The sequence below is a fragment of the Drosophila bipectinata genome, chromosome 2R (genome assembly GCF_030179905.1).
Source record: "Drosophila bipectinata strain 14024-0381.07 chromosome 2R, DbipHiC1v2, whole genome shotgun sequence".
Taxonomy (NCBI): domain Eukaryota; kingdom Metazoa; phylum Arthropoda; class Insecta; order Diptera; family Drosophilidae; genus Drosophila; species Drosophila bipectinata.
The window spans coordinates 24,736,056-24,750,982 of NC_091737.1; the positions used below are offsets into that span (position 1 = coordinate 24,736,056).

General features: G+C 43.6%; 3 protein-coding genes across 4 annotated transcripts; 1 reads left to right on the forward strand and 2 right to left on the reverse strand.

The window, feature by feature from the left end:
* The first annotated feature begins 108 nt into the window (after positions 1 to 108).
* On the forward strand, positions 109 to 3,690 carry BBS9 (Bardet-Biedl syndrome 9). Its single transcript, XM_017231553.3, has 8 exons — positions 109 to 364; positions 420 to 893; positions 953 to 1,086; positions 1,140 to 1,813; positions 1,875 to 2,375; positions 2,437 to 2,603; positions 2,955 to 3,084; positions 3,145 to 3,690. Exons 1-8 carry the CDS (start codon positions 111 to 113, stop codon positions 3,688 to 3,690), a joined length of 2,880 nt encoding a protein of 959 aa, XP_017087042.2. The 5' UTR covers positions 109 to 110.
* A 3,843-nt stretch (positions 3,691 to 7,533) lies between these two features.
* Positions 7,534 to 8,432, reverse strand: LOC108118720 (venom allergen-1). The gene is made up of 3 exons (XM_017231510.2): positions 8,298 to 8,432; positions 7,844 to 8,238; positions 7,534 to 7,783 (listed from the first exon to the last, which is right to left on the reverse strand). Exons 1-3 carry the CDS (start codon positions 8,430 to 8,432, stop codon positions 7,534 to 7,536), a joined length of 780 nt encoding a protein of 259 aa, XP_017086999.2.
* A 1,169-nt stretch (positions 8,433 to 9,601) lies between these two features.
* LOC108118775 (antigen 5 like allergen Cul n 1) lies at positions 9,602 to 11,808 on the reverse strand. Of its 2 annotated transcripts, XM_070278826.1 has the most exons (5): positions 11,738 to 11,808; positions 10,834 to 10,979; positions 10,338 to 10,487; positions 10,038 to 10,282; positions 9,602 to 9,976 (listed from the first exon to the last, which is right to left on the reverse strand). In XM_070278826.1, the coding sequence occupies exons 2-5, from the start codon at positions 10,963 to 10,965 to the stop codon at positions 9,724 to 9,726; spliced, it is 780 nt and encodes a 259-aa protein (XP_070134927.1). In that variant the 5' UTR covers positions 10,966 to 10,979; positions 11,738 to 11,808; the 3' UTR covers positions 9,602 to 9,723. The 2 variants fall into 2 exon arrangements, with proteins under 2 accessions (XP_070134927.1, XP_017087060.1); XM_017231571.3 differs by lacking the exon at positions 11,738 to 11,808 and having other exon boundaries at positions 10,834 to 11,376.
* Between the last annotated feature and the right edge of the window lie 3,119 nt (positions 11,809 to 14,927).

Here is a 14,927-nt window from a genome sequence, read left to right on the forward strand (position 1 = left end):
TGCCACATCGTGGGGGTTTCCATGGTTACTGGTTTTCAACCACAACACTTTTGGTTCGGCTGGAACTGGAGTTTTTTCCGTAGTTCCCAGTTCCGTCAAGCAGTCTCGCCATGTCCTTGTTCAATGTCTGCAGCTGGTGGTCCGCCCAATGCTCCGATCCTGGCGAGGAATACGATGTGGCCAGCTTGCTGTGCGCCCGCTTCGGCCTGGAGGCTCAGGAGAAGGACTACATCATTGTGGGCTCCCAGTCGGGACAGCTGAGCATCTACTACCCGCACCATCGGGGCTATGATGCCACCGATTTGCTGCTGGAGACCCAGATGACGGCTCCTATTTTGGGCCTATATGCTGGCAAGTTTAGTGGGTGAGTTGTGGCTGGAACACCAACCAGGAAGGCGCTCAACATTATACTCCTCCAGCACTGTGCGCAACGAGAATGCCAACCAGTTGGGAGTTCTACTGCCCAATGCCATTGTTATATACAATGTCCTGGCCATCGGTGGACTGGCGGAACACGGGGCTCAGTTGCGCTTGCAGATGCAGGCGGAGCACAAGTTCCAGCGCGTGGCCTTTGGGATGTGCCAGGGTCACTTCGGCCAGGTGAAGGGCAGGGAGTTCTTCTGTGTGGTGCATTTGGATGGAACTCTCACCTTTTACGAGCAGGATGGCATATCATACGAGTGCCGGTTTCCCGGCTACCGGGCTCTTCCCGCTCCTGTGGTCTATTGCGAACGTACCGATAGCTTCTTTCGGTTCAGTGCTACCTGGGATCTTCAGTGCTATAGCTATCAGGATTTGTCCCATTCCCTCGTCACGAAGAGTAGCTACCAACCCACTTGGACGCAGTGCGTGGGCGAGGGCATTGTCGATATGCGGGTGGTTCAAGTTAAGGAGTAAGTATGGGATTTAGTTTCTTTCGGATATTTGTAATCTGTCGGATGGCAACCTCCAGGAACTGTTCCTACATTATGATCCTGGGAGAACGAAACTTTATATCCCTGGACGACAATGGAAAGTTTAATTTCATGCTAAAGTTGGACTACGCTCCCAAATGTTTCATTAGTTTCGTGGTGGGTTACTATTGGGGTAAGTAATCCCCTTGATTAACCTTCCGGTGGCTCATCTCCTTGACTATCCAGAACCGGGCGCCCGACTCATCACCGCCATCATTTCGGACTCCTCCAAACTGCACTTGTATGAGGAGGCCAATCTTATTTGGGCAGCCCAGTGGCCCAATCAATCCCCTGCCCCGGTGGCCATTCAGCGCTCTAATGTCCAAAACTTGGCTGGCGGAATTGTAACCTTGGGTGCCAAGGGGCAGCTGGAGGTGGGCTACCTGGGAGCCGATCCCTTTCAGTTCCAGGTTCAGCCCCTGAAACTAGAGGAGCTGAGCTTCGCCCAGGCCCACAAAGAACTCCAACAGCTGGAGGATGAAATCAAGGAGGCGGTGGATGTGCGGGACATGGATGCTCTCAACCAACAGGCGGCGGATCAAGTGCGTCTTACTTTTACTATCCAGCCGGAGGTCAACGACGATTTGGATACCCTGCTCCTTGACGTTCCCGCCGATGTGGCAGTCAAGGAATTACCGTCAGCCAAGGGTCTACTACGTTGTAGGATCAAGGCAGAGCTGGCCGAGCTGCAGCTGGTATTCCAAACCCCAAATGGGGTAAGATGCAGCCAGGACACCTTGAGCTTTGTGGATGTGGCAGCCGGCACCATCCATGAGTTTAAGCTGGATTTCTATATTGCCGAGTTGTTGCACATTCACAGCGCCAAAGTGGAGGTGATCGCCTCGTTTGTGAGTCCCAGGGTGAGTTCATTTGGTCTTTAACCTGGCCAGAGCATCCTTAAATAATACATTGCTACTCCAGGGCATCCCACGGGTCATTCAGCAGATCGCAAACCTCCCTTTGTCCATGTTCTATCGGGCTTGCCAGCCCCAAAAGGCAGCTGGAATAAAGTTGACCTACAGCATCATCAGCCGCCATGTTACTCCGAAACTGGCCACCTTCTTTGGGGAGTTTCTGGAGGAGCACAGTGAGGCACATGCCTTGGGCCTACAGCTTCTATGTCCGGGCCTGGAGAAGCAAAGCGAAGTAATCACGTTGGTGGCCGCCAAGAACTCCAATCGGATTCGCATTCAATCCGATTACGTGGAGACCTTCGCCATGATCCTGGAGCGCATAGTGGAGCGGACCCTGCAGCTGGACAGCTCGGCGGGATTAATAAAAATGGACAAGAAAAAGCCCAGAAAGGGAGTGCTTAATCGGTGTGTGGAGCGTCTGATAGCTGCCCCCTTTCTGCCCATCCAGCCGATTCTCCACAGAATTGATGTGCATCACGATACCCAGCAGAGCATTAGAAAGCAAACGGTGAGTTTTAAAAACTTTAACTTTTAATTATGTTATAATTAATATTTTTGACGATTAACAGGAGCAACTAGAGGAATTGTGGCAACAGTTCAAGACGCTGCAGCGCAATTTGCAGGAGCAGTCCGAGGGGGACCCCAAAGAGGCCCTGACAATGCAAATAGAGTCCAACTACGACCAGTTGATCCTGGAGGGTGATAAGTTGGTGGAGATACGGCGGGACGAACGAAGGTACATGTGTATTTATCATATATGGGTGTATGTTTTGGGTTCCGTAATTAGCCACCCACTGGGTCAACCCAATTTATTTAATAACCTTTCGAACTAGCGGATATAAGTGAATGAAGTAGTCTTACCTCGTGATTAGTTTTGGTCAAAGGAATATCGGTTATCAACTCGTAATAGAGTTAATATTAGAGAATCATAAGAGCTATCTATTGTTTTAAATACTTCTATTGAAAGGAAAATAAGTATGTTTTATTTTATTTAAGTTCTAAAGAAGCCTTAACCACAGGGTATCTTCATATCCCTGCACCCATTAGTCCCAATCTATTTTAACCTCGTTGCTTTTATCGATTTTAGACAACGTTGCGACTTGAATTGCGCAGTGGCATTAGCCAGATGGATTATTCATGCCTTGAACCTGGAGGAGCGCGTGGTCAACGTGGTGAACTCCGTACTAAGTGTGCCCATCGAGGACTGGACAGAACTTGTAAAGATTCCCAGGCACACAAAATAATCATTATTTCTAAAAAAAATAATATTTTCACAGAGCTGGGAAGAATCTATGGCTCCGGGCATTGATATGCTGCACCACTTCGGGCCACTGACCCGCTCTAAATCCACATCGACCCATGGACTACTGGACTCGAATGCCAATCCCAAGGACAGCTTCGATTATAGCCGCTTTAGACGCCACTTTGCCACCCTCTTTGACAGGATTATACGACTAGCATCTACACCGGTGGCTATCAAGCCGGATGACAGCAAGGAGCCATCTGGTGAGGTGGAGAAACCCGCAGCGGAAGAACAAGTGGATGAGATCGGAAATATGCAGCGCATGCTGGGAGAGAAGGGTCTGCCTTTGGGTCCACCCAAGCGTAGAAGCAACATGAGCAGTTCCCTGGAAGCAGTCGAGGACGATGAGGAGTACGACGAGGAGGATCTGCGGGAGGACGTGGGCTATCGGAAGGAGTATGGAGCCACTGATGGGACGAACACCTCCTCCAACAGGAAAAACCGATCCGAATGGGTCAACGAGGACTTTGAGCTACCCACCACCGAGGAGCTGTTCAGCGACCTGGGTATCTGGTGGTAGTTCCCAGTTCCCAGTCCAAGTGTGGTTACTCCGCGTCTCGAATAAACGTGCTAACTGTCAAAACAGAAATCTTTATTGGCTTGCTCTCACTTCGCCAGGGGAATCGGACTGACAGCTGCTGGGGCCCGAAGCGAGATCTGAGATCTTGCGATTCTGGCGGCGATAAAGCTTCGTAATCGGAATTTGCATAACCAGCAACGACAGCTGGAGTGGGAGTTCGGAGATTTGTGTGGACAGAACAGGACCAGGAAAGGCGGGACAGAACAGGACGGGACTGGAACAGGAACACTGACTCGTTTATGATGCATAGCAGCAGATAAAGCAAGATAAGTCAATGCTAGGCCGACTGGGAGAGGCTTCACTGTGGCCTCTTTCTGAGAGTAGGTAGTGTAGTACACTGAAAAAAGTTTATATATTAGTTGAGATTATTATTATTAAATCATTATTCCAAAGTCAAGCTTACCTACCTTTGGGAGGGAGTCCAAAGCACCTCCCAGAGCGTTAGCAAATATTGAAATATTTAAGTAATATCAAATATTTACGCCTTGTGCATTTCCAAGCATGGGACAGTCTCCGATCCCTTGTCTGCTCCACATGAAATCCCACACACACGGGCAGGCTGAGTTATAGGGCACCCAGTCCGGTCTAGGCTTTAAAGGCACCGTAAATTCTCCACAATTGACTGGAGGAATGTCTCTCGGGCCTGGATCTCAGATGGAAACTGAATCTGTCTACGTCACTGTTGGGTGCATTGTGCATGTGGCTGGGATATTGTTTTTGTTGTCGAGGGTTTGGGGTAGGCGCAGCTGGCTTATTGATCAATTAACAGCTTTTTAATGCGATTCTGAGCAATTAAAAATTAATTTGCGGGTTCGCTGATGGGATATACGCATCTCATCGAGTGATTAAAATGAGTGCGGGATAGGTCAGTCACATGCAGTCGAGCGGGACTGTTTAGCGAAAGCACCTGGGGCGATTTTTACTGATTTTATGACGAAAATATACATTTTGAATTGATGATTATGATTCTCACTAGTATTTCAAGGGTCACTGATACTACCAAATAGAATTTGGAAATCCATCCCATGCGTTTTCCAAATTTTGAAGGGGACCCCCCAGAAAATTTGACAAAAAATCTAAAAAATATTTTGTTGTCAGGTTTTGATGCAGATCGATGGAGAATCAATCTACTTTTCGTTTAAGGTACTCCGCTTAAGAATCTGATGGGTATTGGTCAAGATATGGCCATCACAGTGGCCCATATTGTCCACCCCATGCATTTTCCAAATTTTGAAGGGGACCCCCCAGAAAATTTGACAAAAAATCTTAAAAATATTTTGTTGCCAGGTTTTGATGCAGATCGATGGAGAATCAATATACTTTTCGTTTAAGGTACTCCGCTTAAGAATCTGATGGCTATTGGTCAAGATATGGCCATCACAGTGGCCCATATTGTCCACACCATGCATTTTCCAAATTTTGAAGGGGACCCCAGAAAATTTGACAAAATATCTTTAAAATATTTTGTTGCCAGGTTTTGATGCAGATCGATGGAGAATCAATATACTTTTCGTTTAAGGTACTCCGCTTAAGAATCTGATGGGTATTGGTCAAGATATGGCCATCACAGTGGCCCATATTGTCCACCCCATGCATTTTCCAAATTTTGAAGGGGACCCCCCAGAAAATTTGACAAAAAATCTTTAAAATATTTTGTTGCCAGGTTTTGATTCAGATCGATGGAGAATCAATATACTTTTCGTTTAAGGTACTCCGCTTAAGAATCTGATGGCTATTGGTCAAGATATGGCCATCACAGTGGGCCATATTGTCCACACCATGCATTTTCCAAATTTTGAAGGGGACCCCCCAGAAAATTTGACAAAAAATCTTTAAAATATTTTGTTGCCAGGTTTTGATTCAGATCGATGGAGAATCAATATACTTTTCGTTTAAGGTACTCCGCTTAAGAATCTGATGGGTATTGGTCAAGATATGGCCATCACAGTGGCCCATATTGTCCACACCATGCATTTTCCAAATTTTGAAGGGGACCCCAGAAAATTTGACAAAATATCTTTAAAATATTTTGTTGCCAGGTTTTGATGCAGATCGATGGAGAATCAATATACTTTTCGTTTAAGGTACTCCGCTTAAGAATCTGATGGGTATTGGTCAAGATATGGCCATCACAGTGGCCCATATTGTCCACCCCATGCATTTTCCAAATTTTGAAGGGGACCCCCCAGAAAATTTGACAAAAAATCTTAAAAATATTTTGTTGCCAGGTTTTGATGCAGATCAATGGAGAATCAATATACTTTTCGTTTAAGGTACTCCGCTTAAGAATCTGATGGCTATTGGTCAAGATATGGCCATCACAGTGGGCCATATTGTCCACCCCATGCATTTTCCAAATTTTGAAGGGGACCCCCCAGAAAATTTGACCAAAAATCTTAAAAATATTTTGTTGTCAGATTTTGATGCAGATCGATGAAGAATCGATCTACTTTTCGTTTAAGGTACTCCGCTTAAGAATCTGATGGCTATTGGTCAAGATATGGCCATCACAGTGGCCCATATTGTCCACCCCATGCATTTTCCAAATTTTGAAGGGGACCCCCCAGAAAATTTGACAAAAAATCTGAAAAATATTTTGTTGCCAGGTTTTGATGCAGATCGATGAAGAATCGATCTACTTTTCGTTTAAGGTACTCCGCTTAAGAATCTGATGGGTATTGGTCAAGATATGGCCATCACAGTGGCCCATATTGTCCACCCCATGCATTTTCCAAATTTTGAAGGGGACCCCCCAGAAAATTTAACAAAAAATCTTAAAAATATTTTGTTGCCAGGTTTTGATGCAGATCGATGGAAAATCAATATACTTTTCGTTTAAGGTACTCCGCTTAAGAATCTGATGGCTATTGGTCAAGATATGGCCATCACAGTGGCCCATATTGTCCACACCATGCATTTTCCAAATTTTGAAGGGGACCCCCCAGAAAATTTGACAAAAAATCTTAAAAATATTTTGTTGCCAGGTTTTGATGCAGATCGATGGAAAATCAATATACTTTTCGTTTAAGGTACTCCGCTTAAGAATCTGATGGCTATTGGTCAAGATATGGCCATCACAGTGGCCCATATTGTCCACACCATGCATTTTCCAAATTTTGAAGGGGACCCCCCAGAAAATTTGACAAAAAATCTTAAAAATATTTTGTTGCCAGGTTTTGATGCAGATCGATGGAAAATCAATATACTTTTCGTTTAAGGTACTCCGCTTAAGAATCTGATGGCTATTGGTCAAGATATGGCCATCACAGTGGGCCATATTGTCCACCCCATGCATTTTCCAAATTTTGAAGGGGACCCCCCAGAAAGATTGACAAAAAATCTTAAAAATATTTTGTTGTCAGATTTTGATGCAGATCGATGGAGAATCAATCTACTTTTCGTTTAAGGTACTCCACTCTAGAATCGGAAAATATGGCCTTCGCTGTGGGTCATATTGTCCATCCCATGCGTTTTTTGATTAGTATTGAAATTGATTATAATTTTTGAAGGAGTAGGGTAATAATTTTTAAACCTGTATTCCTGTATTTGGATCCAGTGTTTTTGATTTGCTTCTGATTATTTCCGTTAACATTAATAAATGAGCGCTCACCCAGCTGGCAATTAGTAATCTTCCAAATTTAGAATCCGGAACGGCAATAAACAAAACTTGACGTATCAATCAGTCGAAGAAATTATCGATTATCGGGAGAAAGTAATAAAAGTCAAGGAGATCATTTTGTTTTATTAGGTAGGGGTCTGATGGGTTTTTATTGGGTTCTTTGGCTAGTATAAGTTATAGTTTGGATTGATGGAGCAGAGGGCGGGGTAGTCCGGGTTGCTTCCAGTCCGGCAATCGGAGGCCGGTTCTCCGGCATTGTAGACAGGAACTCCGATGGCATAGACGCTGGCGTAGTTGCAGGCCGTGTTGTAGATGTAGAGGAAGGGATACTGGGGATTGGTGAATCGCATCATGGCACAGCCCACATGGGTATTTCTGTCCACCACCGTCTCCACAAAGTGACCGTACTTTTCACTGGAAAAATAAACCAAATTAGTGGGTTAAGTTATTGGAGAGGAGGTGTCTGGAACTTACAGATTTCTGGTGACCCGAAAGTCAGTGATGTAGCTGCTGTCGATCACGCGATGCTCCCCAAACCACAAGCCCATCGACTGCTCCACCAAGTTGGTCACGTTCAAGGGCCAGTTACGAGGCCGATCCACTCCGCACAGATTCTGACCCAGATTCCGGAAGCGGTAGCTGTTCCGGCAGTCGTCGTGTTCCAAATGGCAGGTTTTCAGGTTCAAGGTGGCCAGATACTCCAGTTCCTCGTCCCACACCATGGTGGCCATGCGGGTGGCCGGGTAGTAGCCCGGCAGGGAACCCGAGGCCACAAAGTTCCTCCTTTTGTTGTGTTCGTCAACGATCAGGGAGCGATACGGTTTCAGGTCCACCATCGTGGCATCCTCGGAACATCTTTCATGAAAGTCCTGTGTACAAAAATATTTTAATTTTAAGAATCTAAGGAAGAATTGATCTTCATACTTACGCCATTGTTATTGCAGGCCACATGAACAGTATCATCCGGACACAATGCCGGATCGCACCAGGAGGCGGGTTGGCTGCTGGCCATCTCCAAAATTACAGCCAGACAGACGATGATAAGGTAAAATCCAGAATCCATATTTACTTTTTCTTGATGAAGGCTCGAATGCAAATGCGAATCCTGACCAGCTTCAAGGCGATATTTATAATGAAATTTTTGATTTGCAGGTGTTTATTTTCGGTTTTGTTTACCAATATCGATCCCGAATCCCAATCCGATCTCAATCCCGCTCCCGATCCCGATTTCAGTTCCGATTTCCCCCTGAGACGGTAAAAAAACCGAAACCGCAGTTGCTTGAGACAGGTCAAGCGACGTTTTATGAATCATTTCCATTTTCGGGGAGGCCTTTGTCTTTGTCTCGCGATCTCCATTTCTCATATTATGTATTATTTTCACCCAAGAGCATTCACACCGCCACACGCTCCCGAGGGCACAGGTTCTAGGAAAACGGGCGCCATAAACCCGCGAGGCCCGGGGCCCGGGCCGGGAAGAGTCTCCAAACGCCGGCTCCCTGCTTAAAATTAGACTTCTAATAGCTGTCTCCATTAAGTCTAGGGGTGAGTGAAGGTCAAGCTCAAGTCTCTCTGGACCCAAGCGACTCCAGAGAAAATCAGTTCTAATTTAAGCTCTGTTTGGATGGGTTAAGCAAGTGTTTTGTGGGCAAACGAGCAAAAAAGCGACTTTAAAACTTGTCCCAAAGTCGAGGCGTGGGTGTTTTTGGCGGTTCAGTGACTCCACAGCTCTAGACCTCTGAGGGGCTGCCATTAACATTGACATTGACCCAATTGGTGAGTCTCTTAACTGTGAAGACAAGTTTAATCCCCATGATTTAGGCTCGTTGCACACGCTTTATCTTCGCACTCAAAGACAGGTTCTCAATCACAAAGAACAAATCAATAACTTCTGCGCACAAATCACATAAAAATCGGAATTTGCATAAACTGGGAGGGATGGTATCTGGCAGAGGGGGTTAACGTCTCTATGGTCAATAACAAACGAAAGTTCTGTATGCCAAACCAGTCTCACGATGGGGGATCCAACTGGCCAACCGGCAGACGGGCTTTCTTTGCGGAATAGAAATCGGAATAGAGTTGTTTATTTTGGTCGGACCTCGTCGTCTTACGTCTTAGGTCTTACAGCACACCCAAATATATAATACATATAACTCAAATCGTAGTGGTTATGCAATGATACAGCCGGGTCAGAAGTCAGCGTCGGCTCTGTATTTAAATAAATTATGCAAAGTGTCTGGAATCGATGCGATCATTTATTGGTTTCTATACATTTTTAAAGCTAGATGTTACAAAATACTCTTGGCAGTTAGACCTGAGTGAATGGGAGATGTGTGCTTCCCCCAATGGTATCACTTTTACCAATTTGGATCGTACTCCTCGCGGGTGGAACACAGCCCCGGATAGAAGTGACTCTTTCCGGTTACGCAACGAGAGGCGGGATAGCCAGTCTCGTAGACGGGAGCTCCCAGGGCGTACAGTGAAGCATAGTTGCAGATGAAGTTGTAGATGTAGACCGAAGGGTAGTCGGGGCGAGTGAACCTTAGGATGGAACAGCCCAGGGCAAAGTTCTTGTCCACATTCATCTCAGCAAAGTGCCCATAGTCCTCACTGTAAAGGACGTGTTCAAAATTAGTTTAGTTGGTTTATAAAATATATGAAAGTAACTCACAATATCGCCGTAACCTTGAAGGCGTCAATGAAACTACTGTCTATCAGTGGGTACTCATTGAACCACAGACCCACACACTCCTCCACCAGACTGGTCACATTTACATAAGGACTCCTTGGTCGCCAGACGGCGCACAGATTCTGTCCTGAATTGGCATAACGATAGGTGTTGTGGCAGTCATCGTGGTCTAGTTTACAGGTGCGGGAATTCAACATGGACAGGTATTGCAGTTCATCGTCCCAAACCTTTAACAAAACTGTGTCATATTTGGGGAGAGTTTTTAATAAAAAGAACTCCTACCATTGTGGCCATTCGTGTAGCTGGATAGTATCCTGGCACTTTTCCCAAGGCCAGGAAGTTTCTTCTCTTGTTGTGGGCGTGTAGGACTTGGGCTTTGTAACTATTCAAATCCACTTGAAAGGAATCCGGCTGGCAGCGACGATGAAAAGCCTACAAAATTTAAAAGAATCGCGATATTTTATTGGAATAACTTTACATAACTTAATAGAGATCAGATTAAATTCCAAATTCCTAAGAATTTTATCAGCTTATCAGTTAGAAAGTGTTGATTCCTGATTTGTGATCTTCAATTAAGATACACTTCATAAAGATGATGTGATTTTGAATTAAGAAATGTCACGATTATATTTAAATTTAAATGCCAATACAGCAAACTTGATTTTCGGCAAATTTTTAATTCAGCTATATTTACAAAAGCCAATTATGTATTTTATTGTTTGAAATCAGGAATGATTTATTTAAATGTGATAAAAGTATTTATTATATGATAACTTACACCCGTATTCCGGCAGGCAATGTGCCTTTGGGTGGGCTCACACAGACTGGGATCACACCAGCTGAAATCCTTGGCCAGAGCCAACTGGAAAATGGCCACGCAGGCAGCCCAAAAAACGACCAGGGAAGACATGATATCTGTCCGCACTTTTGAAAAACAATAACTTCAAGGAGAGATTTCTATCACTTTCTTTGATGGCACTTCCAATAGATTTTTAGCCAATAGTCGTGGCTGTTGTTATTGAACGTTTCCGTTTGAATGATCACTAAACCGAGATCGGGAACTGCGACTAAGACCCGGGGACTGGAACTGGGACCGGGACTGGGACTAAAGTAAGAGAGCTCGTGCGGCAACCGACTTTTTATATACCAATGTATATGTCTCTCCGGCCAAGTTCTATTGCCAACACCAGCCAGGTTAAGACAAGCCTTTCTAACACGTTTAGAAACGAAACGAATCGAAATGGCCAAGAACAAGTTTGCACAAAATAATGATAATAAATATAAATATTAATTTGAGGGCCAGCCGGCGAACAGCGGAGGATGAGCTGGCTTAAGTTTCTAATTCTAATTCTGTTTCTAATTCTTCGTGATTCCCAGATTGGGCAAAAAATTAGGAGAGTTTGCTTGGTCGGGCTAGTGGAGAGAGTGGCGGCGGTTCATTGTCGCCACGAGCTGGAGAAGCTATCGATCGATCTATGTGGACAACAGATCGGTTGACAGGCCATAAAATGTGCGCGTTTGATGTTAATGCGCTCGTTAAGAACTCCCTGAGACAAACCTACATAACTATGCATATAAATAAAAGTATATACCACATATAAAGTTGGAACATATATTTTTAAAACACTTAGAGAACTTGGGAAACGGCGGCCATTCATTTCGGGGGGCGTGCAATTAATTACCCGACTTTTATTGACACATATATCCGACCGGTACTATCCCATCCCATTCTAGTCCGTCTTAGAACCTATTAGGCTAAATTTAGTGGCCTCAGTATGCAAATTTCAGCAGCGATTATGCCCGATAAGGCGGCACTTAAGACCGACGCGTGATTTAAGTTGCTTTCCACAGATTTATGGAAGAGAAATTAGAGAGGAAAGGTGAGTCTGGGACTCGGAGTGTTGCTAATTGATGGGTTGTAGCATGTGTTGGGCTACCCTAGGAAACTAAGGGAGATACGGGGTCTATGGGAAGTATAAGAAATCAGAGATATATACGAGAATGGATTTATAGGGAATAATTATAAGCAATTCAAATTGAAAAGAATACTTAGTTTCAAGGGTAACCTTTTGCATAATATTGGCAAACTTTTAAATAGAATACAAATTGTATTTACTTTCAACAATATTGTTTATAATTGTTACCCATTTTAAGCAAGTTATAAAAAATAATTTTTCAATAATAAGTTTTTTAAGCTTTTGTTTAATTTGTATAAGACTTAAAACTTTGTTTTGTGGACCCTTAAAGATACTTCAAGGTATTACGACTTTGAAAACTACTAGACTTTGCTTTTAGAAAATATTTTATAAGTTTGCATCTTTTTTTTTAAGTACGAAAAATGTTATAGCTTCTTTAGTTAATCGATATAATCCATCTTTATGATCTGAGGCGGTTCCCACACCGTTGAAATCAGGAATCCGGCGATCAATGCGCCATTACTTCGATACCACCATCCCCACCCACATCAAAGTCTGATTACAAGATTAGATAATGGCAATTAATACTCAATACTGATGGCACTGCATTAACTTCCGTCATGTGCAAAAAACTTTGCATAATTGCATCTGATTGCGATGAGGGTTCGACTTCATTTGGCGCGAAATGAAACGAAATAAATCGCTACAAGTAACTCGGTGAGAACAAGCGAATATCATTTAATTATAATTAATAATCGGCATTGTCCCAGCCCGGCATGTGCCAGAAAGTATCTGAATCTGATGGATGCCAACCAGTTTTTTCTGGCCAAGCAACAAATTTGTGGCTGTTGACGCCTTTCTGTCTGTTGCCAAAATGCCAAAAACAAGTGGTCGACTTGACTTGCTTAGAGAGTTTGAGAGAAAGAGGAGAGGCGACTTCATTGGGTTTCACTTCGAATCCTGAATCCTTAAACTAACTGGATAATTATTCAAATGAGCCCATAACTAGGTAATTAGTTATAGTTTGATTTGATCGGTTTTGCCTTCTCTATTTTTTTGACACACGCCATAGCCATTCGATCCAACGCTGAATACTTGATTGCCAATTAAATTAGTCAAAACCCCGAAGAATTGGACGGGGGCTGGAGGTCCGAGTAGAGAAATGGATATTCATTAATTCATTCAGTCATTCATCTCGTGTAAGCCCAACAAATCTTCCCAGACATTTGTATTTTTAATGACTGACTCGACTGGCTGATTGACAGCCGAGTGGGTGAGGATTAAGGTGGGGGAGGTGTCAGCACTTAATAACTAATTTGCTTGGCTAATTAGCTGTGACCAAGACATCTTAATTTACTTCAGAGTTAGTCAGAGGGAAATTGGTTTACAAATTGAAAACTTTATTAAATTAATAGGAAATTAGTAGTGCCCATTCATGAAATGAGTGACTTTTAAACTTAATTAAAGGCATTATAGTGGCGTGTGCCGAAAGTGCTAAGACTTGCTAATTATGGCTTTTTCCAGGGAATTCTTTAGAGGATAACAAAACAGAGCACTTTAATAAACTCAAAACAAAACCTAAAAAATAAAAAAAGTATAATAATAATATTAATAAAAATAATAATAATAATATTAATTAAATATTTAAAAAATGCAATATCTAACTAAGGAAAAGAACCCTCAATTTCTATATTTGTCTATTTCTTGAAGCTTTTAGCAAATCTATATATTTATTCATTGAGAAATCTACGGGTTGGGAATTGCCACCCCGTTGTCATAGCTTTTAGGTCAACGCCGAAGAGTATGCTACAAATAACTGCCAGCCACAGTACCATCCATCTGTCACCCACCGTATCAATAACATTAATAATGCTCCATTTGTCTCCAATTCTGTCAACAGCTTTGGTTGTTCCCATCCGGAAAATAAAGCATTTATAGTATATTACACTACCATACTATGGATTCCCCAAACAACCCCCAAAACAAAATGACGAAGTGCAGCCCTTGAGCCAGAAAACCGTGGGCTGTGTCCGCCGAAAGCCGCTGACATATGGAATATATGCGCTAATGGCCAGCCGATGACAATGGCTGCTCCCACGCATCCGTCAGATGATTCATGCGTTTCCACTCGCTTATGCACACTTAGGAGTCGCATCGCATCCTTGGATGCTGATTTGCTATACTGGAAAAAATGGGGGATTTTTGAGTTTAATTCAGAAGAATAATATATATATTTAAAGCCCAAAAAGTCAAAAAATTGGTACCTAATTGTATGTCCTTCAAGTCTGGTAAAAAAAAGGAAATGAATATTAATTAATATTTTAAAATTGTCCTGAATTGTCCTGTAGCTGACGATCCGCTTCCAATGCCATTGATTGTCCTTGCCAGAACCAACTTATCGCCAGAAATCTCATCTCATCGGACTGAGTCCTGCCAGAGAATTGATAAATTGAGGATTTTAAGTGGTTACCAAAGATGGTAGCATGAGAAAAATGGAAAGGGATGGAAAATTATGAATTATGAAGAACGGCCAACGGTCTTCTAATGCTGCCCCTGGGGGAATGCAGTAAACGCCACTTGTCCGACAGCCGACAGCATTCAACCAAATTCCAAATTTGGCGCACGCCGTGGCGCCACACCATCGGCGGTCAGTCGGCGGATGCCCCAGTGGAATACGTGGCTATGTTAGTATCCAGCTTTGTGGCAGCTGCTCCGATATGGACAGGTTAAGGCCCGATTAGGACAGAGCACGCGTCGTCAGGCGTCTCCAGAGTAGCAACACGCGGAAGTACTCAAAGGCGCTTCTGTAGAAGCAGATGTCATCATGGTCAGAATCAGAGTCTAGGATCGATTTGTGCACTGGAAAAAATAGTGGTAGAGAGGCTATATTTGGCTTAGTGACCATACAGTCTCTTAAAGTCTTTCAATCCAAATAGAAGACTCTTTTAAGTTTTAT